The 24,548-nt window shown below is 54.4% G+C and overlaps 1 protein-coding gene across 17 annotated transcripts in view; it reads right to left on the reverse strand.

Moving 5' to 3' along the window:
* The window catches only part of NCOR2 (nuclear receptor corepressor 2), a 221,881-nt gene that overhangs the window by 143,358 nt on the left and 53,975 nt on the right, over positions 1 to 24,548 (reverse strand). For all 17 annotated transcript variants that reach the window (XM_068654328.1, XM_068654327.1, XM_068654325.1 and 14 more), the window contains exons 2-3: positions 15,608 to 15,819; positions 2,726 to 2,853 (exon numbers count right to left, since the gene is read on the reverse strand). In XM_068654328.1, the coding sequence (XP_068510429.1) occupies positions 2,726 to 2,853; positions 15,608 to 15,712 (233 nt within the window). In that variant the 5' untranslated portion in view covers positions 15,713 to 15,819. The remainder of the gene's footprint in view (positions 1 to 2,725; positions 2,854 to 15,607; positions 15,820 to 24,548) is intronic.

A 24,548-nucleotide genomic window follows, 5' to 3' on the forward strand; every position in this document is an offset into this window, starting at 1 on the left:
TTGCTTGGAGGGGAGGAGGAGGAAGGCAGGAAAAGCAGCCTGGAAATTCATAACCAAATGCCTGACGCCCACCAGCGCTGCGTGCCAGGCAGGGCATCGCACAGCTCGCCCCAGATGAGATTCCTCCTTTCAGACACAGCACACCCTGTGCTTCCCTCTATTTATTCCCCCGTGCCCGCTTTGCAGACGTTATTTGTTTGCCATTGGTCGCTCCCTCCTCCCAGCCCCTCACGCTGAGAGCCAGCTGCCTCTGCTCAAAACCCATCAATCCCAGCCCAGGAACAAAGCCAAAGTGCTTACAGATGCGCCTGGCGTGAACCTGCCAAAGGGGACTCAGCTGCAGAGACGGCTGCTCTCACCGCCCTCCCTCCTCCTGCCTTTGCTCCGTTGCAGGCAGACCCAAAGTTAGGTTTTTGGGGGGGAACATCAACATACCAATATCCAGCTCAACCCGTTCCAGGAGCCCCGGGGCCCCGCAGCTCTCAGGTGAGCCACCACGCTCCCCAAGGGCTCCATTTACGCTCCATCAGGCATGGTGTTACAGCGGATCCTCACGCTACAGAAATGGAAAAGCAAAGGCCATGGGAGAGGATTTAAAGCACAGCACTTAAAGATGCAGAGAAACGGCTCTGCGAGATAGACCAGCACCTCCCCGACCTCAACGTGACTTAAAATGACTTCAATAATTAATTACACTAGGCTGAAAATTTCTGTAGACCCTTCATTTTGCGTCCCCAGATGCACAATTTCAGGTTTTGTTTCTTGTTTGTTTTTTTTTTTTTTTTTTTTTTTTTTTAAGTTTGCATTTTGGCAGAAGATGCCAACCGAGCTAAGCTGAAGTGGCAACGCTAGCTTTATTATCAAGTCTAATTTTTGCAAAAGTTCAATTCTTCAGATGCTACAGGAAAAAAAAAAAGGATGCAAAGTAAGTTGGGGCTGTCATTAAAAAAGAATTCTTTTTATAGCAAGCCAAAACTTAAACATTCAGGTTGAAAGTGCTGAGGCAACCACCACAACCGCTTGGATGCGTATCCTGTGTACCTGACAACCCCAATTTACATTTCCCCACAATCCACGTGATTGTCAACAACAACAACAAAAAAAAATAAGTTTGGGGAGTTTGAAACGTTTGTAAGCTGAAGGGCGATGCTTGGATGACCACAACAGATGAGGTGTGTGGCACAGCACACACCAGGGCTTGCAGCTGTTTTTTCAGTTATGCAGAACCACCAAGATCTTTTTTTTTTTTTTTTTTTTTTTTTTTTAAACAGCACATTCAGACCTTGAAACCTTCGTTTTACTGGAGAGCAGAACTGGTTCTCCGTTCTGCAAACCGTAATTAGTGTGAAAAGCAAAAGCAGGCAGGAACATGTTGCCAGGTCCTCGTTACCCATCTCCCCCGTATTTAGCTGAGCCTGGTTCGCTTCCAACTTAACCGTGTTACACTGCGCTAAGGAGAAGTCGGCGCTGGGGAACCAAAGCAAGCCAAGGCACCGTGTCACGCAGCCGTGAACGACTCGTTGTCAAAGTGACATTACCCCTCTGGACATGCAAGGGTCACGGGCCTGTCCACAACACAGAAGAGCCCATCCAGTAGGGCAAATGCTAAGCTAACTTGGGAGAATGTTTTTTTGCCTCCAAATTATCACGGTTTTGTTTCTGCTGAGCACCAGGCTGGATCCATCCCACTAAAAACAGAGGGGCCTGTCGGCATTTCCAGCCAAGCCCCTGGTGCCCTGGTTACTCTGCACCCTTACTCATTCAGCAGCCTGAGACATACCAGGATAGTCGGGCTGGGGGGGGGGTACTTCAAAGCTCATCCAGTCCCACTGCCTTTCCTCTCCCCTAACCATTATGATTTTAGAGAAGCAGATTCATTTCTGGCTGGCCACAGGCAGCGGCTCAGTGACTCTGCACTACTTTTATTCTTAGCCTAGGGAGCGAGCATCAAAAAAATGCTTTGCATAAACCTACGGCTGCAAGGTTCTTATTTCACTTCCAGGCAATTTTTTTTTTTTGCAAAACCACTAAGCATCAAATGCAGAAGAGAAACTGTGAGAGAGCAGCATTTTGTGATGAAACAGAGAGCGAGAGTGATGGCCTTTAAAACAGAGCAGCTCCCGCGGTTAATGCAGCACCGTGAGCCTCATGGCACTCGTCTGAGCTGCACACCCAGACACCGAGAGCCTGGCGCAGGAGGCGACGAAAGCGATGAGCGACACGGGGACAGCCGCAAGGGCATCGGGCAGGGAAAGCAGCACCCCAGAGAAAGTGGCGAGGGGAATACAGAAAGAGAAACAAAACCAAATGAAAACGGGGAGGAAGAGCAACAGAAGAGGAAGCGGAGGTGCACAATGGCAACGAGCTATTCTCATCCCTCCCGTCAGCCCGGGGAGCCGCACACCAAAACCAACGGCACATTTTCTCTGCTGGAGAGAGCTAACGCAGCACGTTGTAGCTACACAGCGATGTGCAGCTTCACAGATGGTGTGTGTGTGTGTGGTGGGGAGGGTTTTTTTTGTTTAAGATGTCTTTAAAACGTATGACAGTGCAAGGGGAGAAGCCAGAAGGCAAAGGTGCCGCTTGCATTAGCTAAGAGAGGTGCAGCACCTGCGTGCAGTCAGTACCAGTAAATAACCAGGTAGTAATTTTAAGTTGCCCAGGTCTGTGTGGACCCTCCTGACATGGTCACTGTGCCCCATGGCCCCACAGCAGCCCCCGGTACCTTTCATTGCCCGGCTGGAACTCGGAGAGCAGGGACGGCCTCCTCCGCTGCGGCTGCATGATAGACCCCGGCGGGAGGTGGGAAGCGTAATCCCTGGAATGATGCTGGTACTCTAAGAGCGCGACATCCTGCAGGAACAAACACAACAGCTCGTTAGGATGGGGGCAACTTTCAGGAAAGCTGTGAACCCCAAAAGCTCGGAAGGAGCCGTGCCAATGCCCTACAGCCCCCAGACAGGAGCTCAGCCCCAGCCCCGGGGCAGGCACGCTGGCATTTCTGGCACCCCCAGCAGTTCTGATGATGGCTTCAAACCCAAGACTAAGAACAGGTAAGGATAAAATGAGAAGTCGCAGGATACCTTCAGCTTCCACACAGCCATATGGAGAAAAAGGAGGAAAAAAAAAAAAAAGAGGAAGAAGCACAAATGTTATCTCAATAGGTCCCTTTAAACACAGCTCCCCTGGGCTGAGCTGAAGGGGTTTGAAAGGATAGTTCGCTACTTATTATGTGCACGTCCCTTTTGTTCCTTGACCCTTGGAGAGTACAGTACAGTATGTTCCTGACTTTAATTAAATAAGAAGCCCTCCTGCTCTGTGCCACAGACTGCTTCCAGCAACAGCATTTCAGCAGCTACGTTTCAATTGCTATTTTTTATTTGCAGATAGATACTTGACCAGAAAAGAAGAGTAATCATCTAATTAACTGAGACCTTCAGCAATGGCATAGAAAGCCCTGCCACAGAATACCCGTGGCAACACTGACACATATTTACATTAGAACCAATCCCACCTGGGAGTCTATTTCGAACAGTCCTCACCCAAAATGACACCAAAAAAAAAAAAAAAAAAAGAAAAGAAAAAGCAGCTCCAACTGCCTCAAAAAGAGAGAGCAACATCAGGGTCAGCAACAAAACAAAACAAAAAAACCACCCAACAAATAAAACACCGAGTACTTGCAGTTGGGAGGGGAAAAACCTCTCAGGGTGAACAGCTGCAGCAGACGTTATTTGATCAGATGTAATGAAGACTGATAAACGCCAGCACAGCAGGGACGAGCCCCAGCGAGGCTGAGTGGCAGGGAGAGGAAGGTTTGGAGCCTGCAGTGCACCAGGCGGCACCTCCAGAGCCCTGCCCGAGGTGTAGGTGAATGCAGCACCCAGCACCCAGCCAGGCTCCCCTCCAGCTCCAATCAAGGCCCAACAGTTTTGGCCAACGGAGGATAAAACTACGTGTTTGCCCAGCGGCTTTCTGGAAAGCCAGGAAGCAAAATAAAAACGCTTCACACTCCTAACGGGGAGCCAAGAGAACCGGAGCCCCGGCCCCGAGTTCAGCCTCGCTCACAGAAAAGCCAAGAAGGTCAAAGATGAAATGGAGGAGGAAGGGGGGCGATGTGTGTCCGAAAGGCACAGCAGGGTATTTTGGGAGCCAGGTTTATCTTTCCCCAGCATCAGAAGCAATGCTGTGGTGCTGCTGCCCTGACCGACCTGAGGAGAGGCCAGGAACCAAGGCCCCAGGCGGCCCCAGGCTGCGGAGCAAGGGAGGCCTCACGGCACGAGGAGGACAGGCCCGGCTCGTTTTATCAGGGATTTTTGGCTTCTGACGTGAATCCGGGTACTACAGAGGGAGCTGCCCTGCCATGCTGCTTTTCTTAGCTCTGCAGTCCCCATACATGAGGTCCTAGAACCGAAACACAGCCACAGCCAGGAGAAACTCCAACACCCGACAGGCAGGAGCACTTCAAGCACTTGGATTTCCACATCCCGGCCGAAGCAGAGTCGCTGCCCACATACAGCAAGCTCCCCTCCGCTCACACTCATCCCAGTGTTAAAACAAAACGCGGAAAGCCAGCGGTGCAGCTCCTGACGTCTGCACACAAAACCACCACGCGCCGTCTGGGAAGGCGCGCCAGCGGGCCCGCGAGCAGGCCAGGCACCTGCTGTGGGCGTACAAACGAGAATTACCCGTCTGGGAGGCTGTGCCCTTGAGAAAGAAAAAGAAAAAGAAAAAAAAAAAGGCTCAAGTGTCCCGAGAACCATCTGTTTTTCCTTTCCCTGTGCCCACACTCTTCGCCTTCTCCTCCTCTGCCCTCTTACAGGAGAGGATTTGGTGCGGCCCAGAGGCTGGATCCACCGCGGGGCCGGGACCACGGGCACAGCTCGCTGGCACCAGCGCCAAGGGCACCAATTCTGCTCTTCCAGGCGTCCCCCGATGCTCCCCGCTCAGCTCCACTTCTCCCATCGGCGCTCGATTTTACGAGAAAAAAAAAACGTAACACGAAAAGCTACCGAGGGGGGATTAAACCTGACAAATTCCTGTGCCCCGTGACGAACTGTCAGAGGAACCGTGGGAGACCTGGCACAGCGTAGGTGGATTAATTGCTCCGAAAGTTACTACAGTAAATTGCACTGTGAGCTACGGCTGTGTTTTTCAGACGCGAGTGCCGGGAAGGTTTACGAGCTGCCTCCAGAGGAGACCTTGACGCTGTTCAGCCGCGTTTTGAAGGCAGACACCAGGAGCCACCCTGCTGCCAGCGATGCCGTGTCCTCCGCGCACGGACAGGAGCAAGGCAGCAGGGTCCAGCAGTGCCCCGACACCACAGCACGATGTGATTCACCCCACAGCCGGACCCACAGTTTCTGGGGCCGTTTTGGCAGCTGCTCAAGGACAACTGAACTTCAGCAACTCACAACTCCGCAGCCCTGAGCTGCACATTGCTCCTCTTCTGTCTGTTGTTCTGCTGGGTCTTGCTCATTCACACTTTTTGCTCGTGCTCTCCCTCCTCGTCTCTTTGCATCTCTTCTTGCCCCCTGCAAAGCCTCCTCCCACTCCCCCAAACCCACTGAGGGGTCAGAGCACTTTCTCCATGGCCCTCGATACCCCTTCGCCCATTGCCTCCTGGTGGGACTTTGTTCCTTTCCTTTGTTCCTTCCTGTGGCTCCTTCTGGTTCAGGTGCTCGCACACAGATGTACTTTGTGACTCGTGGAAGTTTTACAGAATCTCATAAGCTCTGTAAACATCATGGAATAGAAATTAAGAAAAGAGAAAAAGAGTGGAATGCCACCGACACATCAACAGCTCTGGGGAGCAGGAGGGGGGTTTCCCAAAGGCAGGAAGAGATGCAAAGAGAAGGAGACGATGAGCAAAAGGTCAAATCAAGCACCTTTTCCATTCGTGTTGATAGAAGTTCTGTTTCTTTACGGCCCCAAAAGAGGGAGAATGTTTCCAAAACAAAACCAAAGCAAAACAACCGAAGTCACTTGGGAAGTTTCAAATTCATGACCTTATCACTCTCCTGATAAAACAGCAGCTTCCCAAAAATACAACCCTGGGTGAAAGGAACTCTGTCAGCTCCAACGACGTAGGCAGAGGATAAACAAACTGGCCAGAGTTTCCTCTCTACCATGACTGTACCGTCTGGAGCCGCAGACGGATCAAGAACGTGCAAGGCGATGCCAAGGCTGAGCTCCCAGGCTGGGGATTACGCTCCTGCCCCACACCACCAGAACACTGCTGGCATTAGGCACAGCCCGGGGGCAGCCATCCCAACCCATAGAGGTGGAAACCAGTCTGTACAGCACCCCACGGGGTCAGCTTTTTAAGCAATGTCCCCCCAAAACGCCTCTACAACAGAGCATGGGGGGGATGAAGCTGTCCTTAGGAACAGGCGTGGGGACCCACGGGCAGCAGCACCCTGCCAGGGGGCAGGCTGAAAACTGTGGACATCATCCAGCCAGGAGAAAAAGGCTGGACCCTTGTGCCTGGGAGCAGCCAGACATCCAGGCGCAGCGAAGAGGCCGAGCTGTCTCCGTCTTCCAGCCCAGAAACGCGTTGCTCTCTTCGTCCTTCACGAGCCACCTGCTATTACGCCATGCTGGATCGCTGCCCCGGCCCAGGCCATCAATCTCGCGTGCAAGGAACAGACACTTCAAAACCAGCAGGCCGTATCTCCAAAGCTTAGGGCGAAGCCAGCTAAGTAAAATTAGAAAATGACAAGGAAAATCTCCGTTATCCACTTTCAAGCTGTGCACCTGTGGTAGTGCTGGAACAAGTCACCTCGGTGAAATCCAGCAGCGAGCTCTCCAGGGCTCGGTGCCCTGCTGCACTACCCCACAGCTCCCAGTGACCCCCCAGGAGGGGCAGCCCTTCCCCACCAGGACACCAAACTCACTAAGGGGGCAGGGGACGCAGGCAGACAGCTGCCACTGATGGCAGAGCTGCAGGATCTCAGATTTTGGGTGCCCGCGGCGCACCCTGCACGGTGATTTAGCAGCCAGGCTGCGGCCCCAAGCAGCCTCGGGCAGACTTCAGGCCAAGAGGCTGCTGCGAGCCCCTGGCCTCTCCGGAGGGGCTGGGTTCACTCCCCAGCAGACCCCCTTGAGCTCCTCCTGGCCCCACAACACAAAAAAGGGCCGGTGGGGCCGAGCCAGCAATAACAGCATCGCCCGAAACGGGCAGACCCGGAGTGCCTACAGCGCCATAAATCACCGCCACGGCGCGGTACAGCGCATGGCCAGCCTTTAGATAAATAAAATGCTAACAAGCCAAAAGCAGCCTCATTAAAATACACTTCTTCATGCAGCAGACTGAAAAGGTGCTCTGGCACCGTCAGCCTTCCAGCAAGCTGTCCTTCGCTGCCAGCGAGGGAGGCGGGAGGCGCTTGCACTTCCCCTGCCTGGAGGTGCTGGGAGGGGGAGCTGATGAAAGCGCTCAGTCTCAAGGTCTTTTTGTGTTATTACTCAATTCTGCAGCACCGAGAGCGCCGTCTCCCTCCCCTTCCTGGTAATTCCTGTGACCCTAAATAACCCGAGTCTATCAGGCTCATTTAGATACAATAATCAAACTGTCTGAAGCCAGGAGACTGAATGCGCCGTTACAGAAAAGCCTTCAGTGGCACAAAAACACAGACAACCCCACGGGAGAAAAGGAAAAAAGAAAAGCTTTTTCTTATCTTTAAACTCTTTTTCAGGAGCTTTTGGTCTGCTGCCTCACCTACCGTAAGCTCTCCAGCAAAATCCTGCGTGTCCTCTGACCTCGGGATAACCCACGTACCACACCAACGACTGCACGCAGCCGCACAGCCTCGCTGCCGCCTCTCGCTTTCTGTTTTGACCGTGTGCACTTGCTGGCCTGCCTCGCTTCTTCCCCCTGCTCGCAGCTGCCTGACCTCCAGCTAGAGGAGGAGAAGGAGGTTTCAGAGCCACGCTGAAAGCGCCCCGGGCTCTGACCCGCAGCACAAAGAGCACAGCCACATGGACGGGGCATCGGCCAGCAGCGTCCGACCACGAATCAGCCCCTGAATACGAGACCCCAGAGAAAGGAGGCTGGAGGAAAGGAAGAGCCGGTCTCGCAACAACAAAACTGAACCGCTCCTCCTCTCTTCCTCCCACCAGCAGAAAAACAAAGTACAAACACCCAGCGCTTTTGGTTCCCTGGGGAAGCAGCTCAGGAACGAGCCCGCGGAGATGTCGAGCGCAGCCAGGCGAGCACCTGCGACAGAGCTCGAGCTGCCTGGAGCATCACCTCCCTCCCCGGCCGCTTACCGCGTCTCCAGCTGAGAAAGCAACCAGGAGCTCCCCTCCGAGTTTCAGTGCGCAAATAAAAAGACGGCTCCGCTTCAAACCACCGCTCTTCTTGTTTTGCACCGACACCCAGTAGGAGCGGTCCCGGGGTCACTCACCACATCCGCCAGCTGAGCCGGCTCCGCGCGCAGGGTGGCACTCGCTGGAGCAGCCGCCTCTAATCACGGCTTCCGCCGCGCCGCGGAGGCGGCGGCAGCTCCCGGGGCCGCGGCACGGGGCTCCCGGCACACAGCGCCCTCGTCCCGGCCCCTGGGCTCCCCCTCTCCAAAGGCAGGAGAGCCTCCAGGGCTGTGAATCCGAAGCCGAGGGCTCCGAGCACCATCTCAGGGGCTGCTCGGCGCCAGCCTGCCCGGCGTTGCGCTGCACGGAGCTGCCACCTCGCAGCCACCTGCTGGGGCTGGGCAGGAATGAGGCCGGTGATGGTGGTGCTGTGAGAAAGGGGAGGCAAAAAAACAACGCACTGCTGGTTGTTCCTCTATCTGTGGAGTGTCCCTTGATTGATTTTTAGATGATGAGGCCTCACGAGCTGTACGCGTGCTGTCCTGGGGACGCCTCTGACCCGTGGGGAACCCACTGGCGGGGCTGGTGTCCCCACGGGGCCAGCAGAGCCGAGCACTTTTTGGCTGCTGCCCTGGCATGCCCCGCTCGCCTCCCAGCAGAGCTCGTTTCCCCACATCAAAGGACACCCTCTGACACCCTGAGCTACACCCCAGACAACCAGGCCAGCCAGAGGTGACACGCCAGACCGAGAGGTTGAACGTGGTGGCATTTGGGGCTCGAGCGCCCGGCCCGGCACAGCATGCAGCAGGTCGAGCAGGCTGAGCCGAGCTTCCCACACCCACGAGCACACCACCAGCACCGAGCGGCAAACCCAAACGGGAAACCTGTGAGGCCCTGAGACCATCCAGCAGCTACCACCTGCGCTAAGATGCTGCTCAGGATGCTTTACCTAACCCTGGCTGAGCAGGAGCTGGGCTTGCCGTCAGTGCCACCGAGCAGACCAGCCCAAAATGGGGGGTCCCCGAGGTGCAGGAGATGTCCCTCACCCCCCGCTTTGTACTCTGAAAAACAGAAGTCGCTTTAAATCTCTTTCTGCCAGCAGCAAGTGTGACCTATTTTAGCAATAAAAGGAAAAGCTCTCTGGTGCCTGGATACCCCTTGGCGCTGGCAGCAGCTGCTCATCAGACCGAGAAATGCACTTTTTAGCCGCTGCCTGGAGAAAACAATTTTTTTTTGCCCAAATCCGATTCAGGTAGGAGGAAGGGGGAAGGTCTGGGAGGCACCAGCACGGTGGCAGAGCGCCCGCTGCTGCCCCAGCACAGCAGAGAGCCATCGACTCCGGGAGCAAGAGGAAACCTCTGCAGATCGTCACCGCTGAAGCGCAGAGGAGGTGGTTATTGATCAAAGCAGGCTGGCCCCGAGCACGCTGCTGTCTGCCCCACATCCTCCCCAAAACGCTGGGAGGAGCTCGCTGCAGAGTCAAAAAAACAAAAAAACAAAAACAAACAAACAGCTCCTCCACGATCAGCTCTCCTGCTGGAGATAAGGTCAGCAATAAAAACCTGCCTGAATGCGTGCATTTTTATCTTGCCTACGGGGATGCAACATGTGCCGAGAAGACAAACGCCCTCATTGTTCCGACCCGGCCTCGTTGCCATCCATCTCTCAGACGCTGCTGAGTTGGCCTTTTGTTTTAGGAGGTGACCACACTGCGCGTGGCCTCTTCTTGGAAGGCATCGATTTCTGCTGCCATCCCCGCGCTGGGGCCGCGGCTGTTGCCAGCTCCATTAGCGCCTGCAGCAGCTGCACAGTAACGCACCCGTCCTGACGCCTTTTCTCCCTCCCTCTCCAGCGAGCCAGAGCTGTCAGCGATGTTTTGCTGTCCTGAGTGTGCCATCCATGGACAAGAGGTCGTGGCATGGTGGGGGCAGCTCTCAGCGACGCTGCCTTCCTGCACCCCTGACTGCCAGAGGTGCGCACAGAACAGCAGCACGGTCGTTGCAGGGCTGCACGTGGATTTCTCTCCATCACGAGACTTTTGGTCCCTTCTTTTGTCCCCACTGGGACAACACCGCTGAGCCACGAGCGTCCCACCTGCCCTTCCTCCATCCCTCACGCACGCTCTGCTTCCAGAAGATGGTCGGGGTCACGAACGCTCCTGTGGGATGAGCAACCCCTTTCACACCACAACCCAAAATTTCCACCTTAAAAACACCAGGTTGCCCTGCTCGTCAGCACAGCCCTTGTGCAGGAAGCCCCCCAGCATCTCCCACCACACGTAACACCCATCATCACCTACCTGGGGGGCTGTGCAGGACCCTGCTGCCTGTCCACGTCCCCCATTCAGCCCTCAGCTACGCTTCCTTCTGCCCCCACACCAAGTTCTTCAGGTCAAGGGACCCGACCTGCTCGCTGGTTTGAATAAATGTGCCAACAGTGCCAACCAGAAGCAGCCCCAAACCCTGCAGGAGGCGTTTCCACCCCGCTGGCTGCAGAGGCTGGTGGAGCAACACAGCCAGAGGCAGGCTGGCAGCACAGAAAACCCGCTGCACGTCTCCAAAAGGGGCATTAGTGGGTCTCCACCGATGCCAAACCGCACAGGCAGCACAGGTTTTTTTCCTTCCCTGCGGATTTACAACCTCGAGATCAATCAAAAGCAAAAGGAGTACCCTCTACATCAAGCCATGCCCAAAAGCAGATTAGGGAGCAGCCACAGACATTTGCAATAGCTGGAAGAAAAAGAGCTGTTTTGGCTAAGAGCTGTGTGCTGGGGAAAACGAGCCCTGCTCACAGCAGCTCCCGTAAGCCAGCTCCTTGTTCCTGGCACTGCAAGAGAGACCCCAGGGCAGGGAATTAGGTGTTCTGTTCCTTCCCTTCCAGCTCTCCCGATCCCGCAGCACAAAGCCAATTCTGCTAAAACCGCTGCTCAAGCTGCTCCGATCTTGTGAAATACTTTGGAGCAAATCTCAGGGGCAGTGAAGGAGGGATGGTTCTGAGCTCTCGTGACAGAGCTGATGGGAGGGGGGGATTTCCAAGGTAGGGTTTTGCCCTCCTTTGGCCATTAGCTGCAGGCTGGCAGACAGAGGCAGGAATCGGCCCCTGCTCAGCTCCGCAGCCGGTAGCAGGAGCCTTTCTTGTCCGCTCTTGGAGGTGGTTGGAGAAGGCTCCTTGCAGCCCGGGGGATTTTAGCATTTGGCACTGTGAACTCTTCCGTTCTGCAAGCTCCAGGAGCGCTGACACAGCCTGGCATTTTGCTTCCAGTAGATAAAGGAGTGAATAACCACTCCGAGAAAAACAACGCTGCAGCAAGGGCGCCTTGTGCTTGTAATGCCGAGCACGCTGCCTCTCTACGGGGCTTACCTGATGTCACATTGCCACTGATCATTTCCCTGCGAAGACGAGCCAGCTCCTGCCACCTCAGGAACTTTCAGCTCCTTCCACGACAAGACACTCGCTTGAAGCTGCTCTACTCCAGCTGCCAGGAGTTGTTTGGGCAGGGAAGGCACACGCTGCCCCCCAGGCCACCGCTTGGCCAGGACAGCACATCACCAGTTTGCACCGAGCTCTTTGCTGGTTCAGGCACACAGGGCAGAAGTTATCACTGGCCAAAAAACAAACAATCGGCCGGGGAGGCTGCTGCACAAGTGCTGTTTTGCAAACAAAGGTTTAGTGCAGGAACTACAGAGGCTCACAGGGCTGCTCCTAACACAGGAGAGGTGGCACGGCAAGAAGCACGAAGTCCTTGAAAGCTGGAGCATGGGGTTAAGGAAGAGGAAAGCTCACGTTTCCACCTTGCTGAAGCATCCTGAAGGGAATGGGACCCCAAAACATCAGGGCACCACCAGCACAACAACCGCCGGGGCACTGCAAGTGGCTGGACACCCGGGGAGGAAGAGCAGGGAACCCTTCTGCCCTCGGGGGACATCCATCACCAAGAGGCTTTGGAGGAAAAGGGGCCGTGTGCTACGCACGTGGGACATGGATCTGTTTACAGAAAATACCTGCAGGTTGCCTGAAAACGAAAATCCTTCGTGCCAAGGTTTCCTTTGAGAGCATGAACTTCGGACACATCAGAAGGTTAAGGGTGTAAGTCGTGTGTTTGTGCACCTCCAGCCAAAGGTCGCGGGGCATTCAAACCATTCTGCTGCTCCCCAGCTGAGCACGACAGAAACCGGCTCAGCGCCCCAATATTACAGCTAATTAATATGGAAAACAAAAATGTTTCCCCTGCAGTTTGGCCAAGAACCATGTAACCTCTTCAGAAAAAAAAAATAAATAAAAACCCACCCACCCTACTGATTTTTAAAGTAAAATTAAGAAGTCCAACTAAACCAGAAACTTTTGACCAAGCTTCCTTCTTACCTTTAAAAGCACGCACATTTGTCAGTCTTTTTTTTTTGAGTAATTTTTTTAATAAGATGGAATGAAACCTGCGGTCACTGTAAGGCAGTGCAGCAAATTCACGTCTGCCTCCCTGACAGCTGCTGGCACCTGGTGCCCGTCAGCGAGGAGCAGGACGCCCCGGTACAGGTGGGCACCAACCTGCAGACGAGAGCTCTCTGCATCACCCTGCAAAGCTCGGGCTGGATCCGGCCCACGGGCCCACAGCCCAACCCCAGAGCTGGCAGCGAGGAGCGAAAGCAGGCAGCAAACTCCTTGCTCAACCGCTGCTGGATCTTCTCCATCGGCGACGAACACAGCAGCAACTCCTGGACCTGGCTGCCGGGAGATGCCGCCCATCTGTACACGGCACATTTCTGTTTGCTCATTTCAAACACATTTTTTCCCCCCCAGGTTTTGTACGATGGGAGAAAAAAAATGCCCGGCCTGCTTTCCGCTGCCTGCTGCCCCTCCACAACGCCCACTCTCGCTTGCCTCATCTGTGAAATCGAACAGCTGCAATCCTTTAAATCACTTTTCATAAAGTGTCTCCAAGCCTAAAATAATGTCACGGCTCATTTCTGAGCTCAGTATTCCTGCCGCACCGCATCTCCCTGGGTGCGACCGTCACAGTTGGGCTGTAATTATTTATTTGTGTTATAATGGCATTTGCAGCCCTGCTGTGCTCAGCCCCACGCACGTGCCCAGGAGGAGGTGACCCAGGGAGTTTCCCCAGCCAAGGGAAGGATCCCGGGGCCGACAAATTCCCGGTTCTCATGAAAGGCTGTCGTGGGATGCAGCAAACCAGAACCAAGAGCTAATTAGATGCAAGGCACGCTAGCGTTGGGTTGGTTTTGGCTTCCCTCGCTCTCTTCCAAACAAGCTCTCACTGTGCAAACACACCCCATGACAGGACTGACCTGGCCAAGACATGCGAGCAAATACCACGGACTTTTTTTTAATATTAAGCAGCGCGGAGACTTCAAAGCGACTGGGCTCTCCTCTCCCGACCGACCCCAGCAGGGACCAGCCCCAGCCCCAGCACTGCCAGGTGAGATGCTCGCGGGGGTGAGAGGCTGAGAGTGAGGGCATTTGGCATGGGGACAGGAGCCCGAGAAGCACCCTCTCGAGCAGAAGCAAGGTGTGCTCGATCCCCCGGGGCTGGCACGCTTCCCCCGAGCGGGCGACAGGATCCTCCTGGCCGTCCATCCCAAAACCTCAACCTCCCCTGCCCGCAGACACCCGAAAGGTATCGCGTAACTTTGGAAGATTGCGCCCGGCTGTAAAAATAGCTTCTAGGAGCAAACGCCAGCAGCGTCTTCCAACATTAATAGGATAGAATAAAACCGGTATTCACTCCAGCCAGGCAGCAGGACAGGTTGGAGAAACCCAGAGCTCTGACTTGCAAACAGCTGCCCCATTTGGGTCGTCCCGCTGTTGCGACACGAAGGGGAGCACTGTGTGTTGGCAGGAGACGAGGGCTCAACCCCAAGGCGAGGAGCCGCTTGTGCTCTCCCAAAAATCCCTCTCCTCCCTGGGTCTTCAGGCTTTGGGATTTGTCTTTAAATCGGCTCTGCCACAACAGCAGATCTTGCTCACCTGGGCACATTCTGCTCCTGATAAAAAGAGAACTGGGATTTTCTTGTTCAGACAAACGCTCTCGTTCCATCCCACCTCCCAAATAAACACGCTCACACTGATGGAAGCAAATCTCCGCTGGATCAAACCAGGTCAGCCTGTCTCATACCCTGGATGAAAAGCTTCTTTGTGCAGCAGCACGCAGACCCCAAGCAAGCTAGATGAGCCAGTTAATGCAGCCAAGAGCTCGCCTTGCACCCTCCTTACATTTCTATTTCAAAGCCTTTCCGAACTCCGGCTCTGCTCTCCGCGCTGCTCTGCTGAAGCCCAAAGAGGGCAGACAGGGGAATTTCACCCCTACACTGACATACCTCGGACTGCCAGCCTTTCAAGTCAAACCTTAAATTCGGCACAGCAGGAGCTTTACAGTTCAGCAGCCTTCACCATCAGACAGGTAACCCCGAGACGAGGTCACCTCGCTAACTGAGCGCCCTCCCGGCTGCAGCTCGCCACCAAGCTGGCTCCAGAGAGCAGCCTGACAAGTGCGCGCCACACTCCAGCACCTAATAAGATTCATTTAAGCAGCCTGAGCTGACTAAAGCTGTTCCACTAAGGAGAGTTTTTTTCCATTAAGGGCTTAAGCCTAAAGCATTCAAACATCCAGGATGAGCAAGCACAGACGTGAGTGACAGGGCACAGAAGGGAGAGGCCGGATCTGGGTGAATTAACCCGTGCGAGCTCCAGTGCCTTCGATAAAGCACAGCCAGCGCTCGGCTCAGCTTACGGCTTGATCCATGGGGAGACAAGAGCACAGGTCAAAGGGGAGGGAGGGAGGGAAAAATAGGGAGAAAGATAAGATGGAAAAGATCATGGGGACCTGAGGGCCAAGGACAGGCGTGCTGGGGAGCGATGAGCCCACACCCAGGTGAAGATGCTGCTCCCCTCGTGGTGCAGGGCGAAAAAGGTCACGCTGAAAAAGGCCAGAGGCAGCGTGCTCCAGCTCCGGGTGGGCTGCGGATCCACGCCTCCCCTCTCCCCCCAGTGCTCACCAGTGCTGCAGCAGCACCCCAGTGAGCTCCCTGGGTGGATAACTGGTCTCCAGCACTCAGAGGTGATGAGCCGGAGCCCATCACAGCAAGGGCTAGGAGGAGAAAAGCTGCAAGCACCGTGCAGAGGAAAGGAAGAGGATCGCATGAGAGAGGAAGGATGAAATCCCGTATCGCGAAGGCAGAAGCAGCCAGATTTCTCTGCACCAGCCCCAGCAGAGCCCGTGCAGCTGCAGCACTGCCCCGTGGCTGGGGACAGCCCCTGCCCCGCAGGAGGTGAAGGAAGGTGCCCTGCTTACCGCGTGCGGCCGTGCGATCTGCACCGGGTAGGACATGGCGTGCGGGGGGTAGCGCGGCTCGGCGGCACGCCAGTTCTGTGTCACCGGCTGGGTAGATCCAGACATGTCGAAAGAGCAGACGCGGCCTTCGCTGCTTCCAAATCGCCGACGGAGGATTAGGAGAGCCGGGAGCTCCTCTTCATCGTGAGCGCGCCTTCCACGTCACGCAACAACTGCGAGCAAAAAGAGGGAAGCAGCAGATTAGAACTCAAGTCGACCACAGTCCTGTAAAACAGCTGAACATCGAGCCTCGGGTGATCCCCAGGACCTGACCACTTGTGCTTCTCCACCAGCGAGCCAAGCCTGATGTCCCAGCAGGTAACTGGGCACCGGACTGCCCAGCAGCCCTCGGGGCCACCCTGTGTCACCTCCAGAGCCACCCGAGTACTGAATCAGCCTTGCCGATTAGGATCAAGTGCCACAGAAGACGGTGTGGCCCAGGAGGTATTTTCACAAACACGTCGCCCACATGTTCAATGGTTGATCATGTGTTGCAATCCCTTTCGCAGCTGTAACGCAGTCAGGAAAACCAGCAGAGTGGGAGGATGCCCCTCGCCCCCAGGAGAGGTTTACGAGTTGCCGATTGTTACAGACACTGCGAGTGGCGCCTTTGGAGAGGGTCTCAGGCCTCCACTCGGTCAGGTTTCCAACTAAAAAGCAACAAACGTCTACGTGCTGCCAGTTCAGGAGGCACTAACGATTATTCTCCTGTTAATGGTTAATTACACACAGTGTAAATTCCCACGGCTGCCTGGATTTGAGGATGCTGCCACCACGGACCCGCGCGGGGAGAGCTGCGGCACCGCTCCCTCCTCCTCCATCTCACGCAGAGCCGCGCACGGCGCCTCCTCCCCAGCGGAGGTGCTTATTAAGTACAGATTTGTGCAAGCTCCGCAGCGGTATCAAACTCTTTCATCAGCACACACGGAGCAGCAGAAAGAGCTTGGTGCGCTGCGAGCTACCCGCTGGCCTCTCCCCGCCGCTCTCCGGGGCGCGCAGCAAGCCCAAGCCAACGCAATTTCAACTGAACCAGCAGTTGGCATGTACAAAAACCAAAAAGGGGTGGGAAAAGAAAAGAAGAGGAAGCCTTTTTTTTATTTCTTTTCCCCCTGCGAGACCACAGATCAGCCCGTGCTGATAAACCACTCGCTATCTGCGACGAGCAGGCACGGGGCCGCCTCGCTGCTGCGCCTGCATCCATGCTCGGCTCGGCAGCCAGACACAAAATCAAACCAAACCAACGGTCCCAGCAGGGCCCGGCAAGCAAAGGAATCCCCCTTACAGAGGGCTCAAGTTATATGAAAAAAAAAAAAAATCAAATTATTCCCATTAAGGCCTAAGGATGGCAGAAATGTGGATGACCTCGACGTGGGCTATTGAGGTTTGCCCCTGATGGGGAACAGGACAGCTGCCTTGCAGGGCTCAGGAAAGCCCCTGAGCACGTGGGGGAATTCAGAGACACCCAGCAGGCGGTGGGGACACGTTTCCACTTCCACTCTGAGTGCCCTGCTTCCCCTTGTGCATCCTGACGGGATGTGATGCGAGCCACAACCCCCCCAAGCAGGCGGTCAGGCACCTGCTTCGCTCACCTCCGTGGCCACCACGCTCCCAGGGCTTGGAAACGTGGCCAGAGGGACAAGCCGTGTCCCCAAATCGCCGGCCCCAAACCTCCCTGCAGCTGCCAAGGAAGCATGCGCAGCACTCGAGAGCACCGAAAGCCAGCTGGGATCTGCACAAGTTTCAGGTACTTTCCCAACAACAGATCTGAGCTCGGGCATCCTTGCTCGCAGCCACCTGGGGGTTAATTTGCACACATGTCCGTACACATGCTCCAAGGTGAGGGGTCCCGGAGCCCTTGGCAGGTTGCACTGAGCCAAGTGCCCCACTCAGAGCTCACCAGGAGGACTGGAGCACACCACGGCAGCTGTCTGCAGGGGAAGAAACGCGATGGCTTTTTCTCTTTTTTGTTAAAAAAACAAAACAAAACAAAACAGCCCTCTTCAGATCACAAGTTCAGCTTTAAGACGCAGCGCCAACTGCCAAGACACACTGTCACGCTTCAGGAGAGTTTAAAGGCTTTTTTGCTTCTCTTTGTGCAGGCGGCGAGCAGAATCAAAGCCCTCCAGACATTCCCCAAACTTCTCGGCGCGGCGGCGAGCGGTGACCGTACCAGCAGATCCGCGGGCACCGCGCTGCACGGGGAAGTGACCGAGCTCAGATATTGGAGACCGCAGTTTCTAAGGGGTGGAGATGTGGGGGGAAAAATGCCGTTTTCCCCCTCGGTGCCATCTTTACGCTCATCAGCTCCTGGCAGGCCAGCTCGGGGAGCACCAAAGAGCGGCAGCTCCCCGGCTGCAGGACGGGTCCTCGAGGGGAGCCAGCCCCAGCAGCCGGTCCCCGTGAATTAATTGTTTGTAAGAGAGGAATGCAAACAATAGGGGCAGATTAATGGGAAATGAAACAGAAATAGCGCAGCCAGGCTCCTTAAATCTTTAAGGCCGGGCTGTTTGGTTACTACTTTTCTCAACTGATCTTGATGAGGAACAGACATTGTCTCACAGGAAAAGTATTTCTTCCCCCCTGGTTGGAGCCCTGATCAGAGCACGTTTTATCCACAGACCTGCGTTAGCCATTACGGTGCTAGGTACGAGGAGATTTACAGCCTGATTAGAAACAGGAGAAAGCGGGAGGTTCCTGGCAAATCCAGCCCCAGGACGACAGCACAGAGCTGCGGACGAGGCGAGAACCTGCAGGGGCTCCTGAACCCGCTTCTTGCCTCCCATCTGGGAGCCTCCCAGGACCCTGCCCCGCTGCTGAAGCCTTCAACACCCCCTCGCCATGGGACAGGCTCTTGGCACTTGGCCGTGGAGCTGTGCATGCCCGCAGCACAGCCCCGACCCCAGCAAAAGCACGACACACGGATTCTGCCCATGCTGAGCAAAAGCAGCAAAAGATTTACGAGTCCTTTGCAAGAAAGCTGATTTGCTAACAATTAAAAGCGCTCAACGCACTTGTTGCTCTCCAAAGTCAGAGTGAGCCCGGCGATGTGCTCCGTGATCCCAAGGGACAGCAGGATTCCCAGCTGGGTCCCCGGCTTGCTGCTGCCAGGGTAGGAGCGTGGGTGAGCTGCCCTAATTACCCTGCCGGGCTTCGTCTAGCTGAGAGGTGAGAGCAAGGCACGCCCAGCGCTCCGAAAGCCCCGCTCCAGCCCTGCTTACAGCACTCGTAAAGCTCTCAGTGAGAACAGGCTGCTCAGCTGCAACATAAACGCTAAAAAAAAAAAGCAAAGACCTGCTGAAATGAGATTAACAGACCATTCTGTTTCTGAAGCGCAGAGTAACGTTACTCAACTTGTGGTCTACAGAGCGTGATGGTCCGCAGGAGACGTTAGAAGGTAGCCCACAAGATGACAGCAGAAAGACAACGAGAGGAGACAATTTATTAAAGGCAACAGCCCGGACCCCCCCCACCATGCATCCCCTGCCCGGGATACGCTCACCGGGGTGCATTTAATTGGAAAGTATTGGCACGAAAGCTAATGCTTAACTGCAAAACGATGCAAGTTTTGGGAAAAGCAATCAGCTCCTCTTTACTCGGACACTGAATATGTGATGATTTTCCTCTTCACACTCAAAAAATATGCATCCTCCAGTCAACTCCTGCATTTCAAAACAATAATCAAGGAGACCTTCGTTTATAACGCTTAATTAACACCGAGCCACAGCGTTCACCTCCAGGAGCCCGACCAGCCAGCCATGCCCGAAGCCCCAGCCCGCACGTGTGCGCGGCCCCGCAGAAAAGCCCCTTTATTGCCGGCAGCCGCCCCGCAGCCCGTAATGGCATTCACATGCCGTACGGCCCCCGATCAAAACCAGAGCTCAAAAGCAGCCGGAGACCTGCCCCCGCTTTCTTTAGAGCGCTGGTGGAAGCAGAAAAATAATTAAGACGTAATGAAAATGGGCTGAGGGACATTCCTAAGGAGCGCACCACAATGTAACGATAATGGATTTGTCTAATCAATATGTGCATGAAATTTTCTTGGAAGACAGCTGACATTATCCACAAATATTTGTATGTACTGTATCTATTAAGGCCTTTCAATAGGAAAGCCGGCCGTCTGCCATAAATTTAGGGCTCTATTCAGAATAACAAAGAAAACAATGTCACTGTCTGCAGCCCAGGAATCCACAGTAGCATTCAATCACAGCGGGGTACAGAGGTTTTAAATTAAAATAGCAGCACAGGGTCAACAGGAAAGATCAGGCACGCCCCGAGCTCCTCCGGCAGGGCTCGGGGCCCTTCACCCCGTGCCATCTCCCAGCACCGTGCTTGCCTCGGAGGAGCAGAGCAGGAGGCAAGGGCTCAGCACAACCTGATGGGTCGCAGCACCACGATGGCTGGATGTTACCCTCGTGAGTAGGCACAGCGGGTCCTACGGCCACGGAGGGGATGGCAGCAGCTCGGGAGCTGTGCCCGTCGTGCCGCCATGCCTCGTCCTTGCTGCAGTGGCACCGGTGGCTCCGTGCGGCACCGCTTCAGAGCCCCGAGGAAAGGAGACTTCTCCGCCCTGCCCTTGTCACTGCCTGGAGCAGCAAAGCGGGATTTGGGACTGGTGTTACCGCTTTTCAATCTTTCCGAGCTATTTTGGGCGCAGGACCCGCGTTTAGCTCTGCCCCGAGATAACCTCTGCCAGCGTTCGCGAGCAAATCTTGGCACTGCGGCCGTGCGGGGCAAGGTCGGAGGGTTTCATTGCGCCAGGTCCCGCTCCAAGCAGCGGCACAGGACGGGCCTCGTGCTCCACAGCACAAAGCACACGCTGAGCTCGTGCCATAACTCCTTCTGCTCGGCAGCCCCAGGGCTGATGGTCTGTTTGAGGGGTCCCAAGCGCAAAAGCACACGGCTGAGCTCCCGCACCACCTCTCCAAACCCCTTCGCTCCTTTCTCCGTGGCGAGTGCCGGTGCACGGGCATGCGGCCACACACAGCACGCTGCTGCTGAGTGCCTGCCCAAAAGGGACCCTTCAAACACTTAAAGATACTGACAAGGAACGGGGGGGTGGGAAAGAAACCCCACAGAAAAAAAAAGGGGGGGATTTGGATCCAGGCACGGGCCATTCATGAAACAAAGGAGTTATTTTAAGTGTAGGCTGGAAATAGAAAACAAATTAGAGCATGCGAGGCCTTTGTTGAAGATGATCTGCAAAGACAAATGGAAATGCCTTAAGAGGAATTATTTTTTTAAAAAAAAAAGCACACACGCACACACACGGGCACTGGGACTGCAAAGGGAAATCAGGCAGGAGGCTGGAGGAGGAGAGGAAGGGAAAGGAGTGATGGTCAAGTGCCAGAGCACAGACGGGACAGAGGCAGCCAGAAAGAGGTACAAAACCCAGCACAGGACAACAGGAGGAACCAGCAGAAGCGCCTGGTAAAACCCAAGGGATGCAAAAAATGCTGAAAACAAGCCCGATTTCTGATGGGAGCGCAGCCAAAAGCTCCAGCCCCAAACACTCCGGGTGAGTTCACACCGAGAGGTGCCCCCGCTGGGACAGGGGGACCACGGGGTGCAGGTGGGTGGCAAAGCCCCTGCTCCTCCAGCAGAGCCCAGTCTGAGCTGCGTGCCCATACTGGGGGACGCAGGGCTGGGGGGGAGCCACGGGGCCCCCCTCCCATGTACCACCCGGCCCCTACCCCGCATATATTTGTGAGATCTTTCCCACTTCGGCGCCCCCCCTTACATTAAACATGTGCTTAAATATCCTAACTGTTATGCCGTACTAATCTCAGTTTAATAAACACGCGCAAGCAACTTTAAATCAAGGCAAAAAAAAAAAAAAAAATGCAATTCCTTGCCAACACGCGATAATGATATAGTAACTGCGGGCCTGCTTCAGCCCCGCTTCCAAGCGCATTAAACAGCACATTAACAACCCTCGCTGCACCACCACATCCTCGCTGCATCCCCTCGCAGCTCCCAGGAGCTAAGCTAACCCCCAGCCTAGCCAGATAAACACGGCTTTCAGCCTGCGAGGGAGCTTACCAAGCACCTGGGAGCTTTATTTATTTATTTCGCCCGGCACACGCTGCTGCTCATTTGGTTTTCAAACACTTCAGCTCGCATCGCTGCCGAGACAAGTCCTCTGATGTCTCGGGCACACCATGAAAGCCCGGGGAGTCGTCTCCTCGAGGTTCTTTTGTTGAACAAATTACGCAGCTCGGGAGTGACATTTTTGATTATTTACATCCCGCATAAAGAAGGGAAACTCATTTTCTGGATTCCCTGAGATAAGCTCTTTGAGGAGGATCGCACCGCTAAACACTCTCTCCTTTTGCACGCTTCCCAGTTTCAAAGATGACAAAACATCTCCTTGTTCTAAATTATTCTTTTTCTTTCATGATCCTCTAATGATTCAGGAGTCTCAACTTCACACAAGCATCTTTGAAGAGCCCCGGCTGCCAGCGTTAAGAGCTGAACTATTGTGACAAACGGCACAATTTAATGCCTCCATAGGAAGGCGTGTGCAAAGGAGCAAAATTACCCTAGGGAACTGAAACAAAGCCTGCAAATAAATTAAATGACCTGTAAACTAAGGTACTCAAAAATATGAGATGCTGTGCAGCTGGGCCATAAAATATCACTGAAGAATGGAGCCACTCGAGGCCGGAGCTGATCCAGACTGACCCATTTTGCTCCAGGTTGGGGTGAAGGAGCCCCGTACTCACCCGCACGTCACCGCACCTGCGATGCCGGACAGCAGCTTCAGCGATGCTAACTCAACTGCTGGTGATCGTCTGTCAAATACCAGCTCCGAACCCTCCAGCAGGCCCTTCTCCCAATGCTCCCCGGGTAATTACTGGTAGATTGAGTCAATTTTCAGCCCGGGTTAATGACCAGATTCCAGCCATTTGTTCCCGCGCGTTTCTGCTGCTTTCATTTCTCCCCAGGAATTGCGATGAGTTCAGGCTCACCGGTGGCCCGGTGAAAGGAGCCGCTCGTTAGTTCAGAGCAGAGCAGCCGGGGAGACAGGTCTAAGCGGTGGGAGCCATTAATTGGGTTTGTGTTCTGCTTTCCTCGGCTGGGTAATTAATAGCTTCTAGACAGAAAGTCAAAGCCTCTCTAGAGGCACCAAAAAAACTTCACCGCTTGCATCTGAGGCGTAGCAGCTCGCGGGATGCCGGACAGCCTGCGGCGAGGGAAGGGGGACAGGAGAAGGCGACCTCCTCATCCTCCTCCTGCTCCACCAGCTGGCACCTGTTTAATTTCCCTTTCCCAGGCTCGAAGCAGTGATTTTGAGCCTGTGGTTCGCAGCCCTCTGGGAGTCTGCAAACTCTTCTTCAGTCGCTTTTCAAGGGCTCCTTCCACTCCTGCTCCGCAGACAGGACACGTCTCAGGGGCTGCCCTTCCACGAGGAAGCTCAAAGCCTCCCCGAATTGGAGGGGCTGACAGATCTGGTTTGAGTCCCGTTGTCAAGCGGGACTTTCCTGGGCAGAGCTTTAAGAAATTTCTCCCGGGATTTGCACAACATACAGATTGCAAAAGTAAACCTTGGGGGGGGAAAGGAAAACATCGTTCTGATCGCCACATATTGCATGACTCGTGCTAAGCTTTTAAAATCCCAATAATTGACACCACCACACACTGGAAATTTACTCAACAGCCTCAAACTGAGCCTGTAAAGAGGAAGCAAAGGCAATGGACCTTTTCTTTGCCCAAACCCAGACAACTTCATCTCTCTTACACTCCCTTGTTCATTTGAGAGAGCAGGACGTTGCTTTTCCTTAGATACTTAAGTTTGGTTACCCCACACTTTCATGAAAATCTTAGCTTCAGCTACAAAGTTAAGCAAGAGGAGCTTGTACAAAGATAAAGGCTGAGACGTTAAGCCTAGAAAGCTGCAAACTGTACCTGCTGCAGCTATTTGTAAGTTAGAATAAACAAAGGAAAACACATTTCAACAACTTCGGCTACACATACGGCACATCTGAAAATAAAAAGCAACATGAGCACATGAAGGAAGAAATTCCTTTCCCTTCCGTTCTGTTTCTTAATGAGAGATGTGAGATTTTACCTCACTCCATCCGACCTACCAGGGACTGTTCACAAGGGATGGTTGTCATAGCTTCTTGGGGCCGCACGCACATTTTTTGTCAACAGCACTGCAGGTAAAAACCTTGAGGAAGGGAAAATTGGCTCCCAAGAATTCAAGAAGTGAGTTTCTGAATTGGCTTCTGTCCCGGGAACCAAAAGCATGATCCCACAAAGGCTTTTTCATAGGTTGCAAGAAATCAGCTTGGCAATGGGTGTTGTGTCTTCGGTGACGACTGCCAACAAGCCCAAATCCAGCCTCATGGCACGCACCTGGATGGGGTCTGAAGCCTTTGACCCACCCGTCCCCTGCTACCAGAGGAAGGGGCGAACTTTGCCTCGTTTCCTGGTGAAATTTCCGTTTCAGTCCCTGGGCTATCGGCCTGCCCTGTTTTGCAATCGCTGAACTCAGAGCTATTTATTATTAACAACTATTGCTACTAAAAAAAAAAACCCTCAGCCACCCAAGTCACTCCTCGGATGAGTCACTAGCCCAGCTCGCTGCCGAGGCAGCGCAGGCACAAGCAGGTACCCTCGGTCACCCTGCGCCTACCTTCCCCGGGGCTGAGGTTTCGGCTGGTTACTCATCCTCCAACCCTCGGCCACATGGCAGGAACGAAGAAAAACCACGAGGGAAACGTCTGACGCAAAGCGCTCCCCGCCGGCTGGGAAGCTCCTCTGGTGGGCGAGCAGGAGCCCTAGCAGCAAGTCGACGAGTTCGGGCAAAACTGGTTAGGGCAAAAGCACCAGGGAAGTCAGCACAGGCAGCAGCAGTCACGGTCCCAAGGTCAAATTTGGTGTTTGTGGAGCTACAGGA

Source organism: Anas acuta, chromosome 17, assembly GCF_963932015.1.
Source record: "Anas acuta chromosome 17, bAnaAcu1.1, whole genome shotgun sequence".
In the NCBI taxonomy this organism is placed as follows: domain Eukaryota; kingdom Metazoa; phylum Chordata; class Aves; order Anseriformes; family Anatidae; genus Anas; species Anas acuta.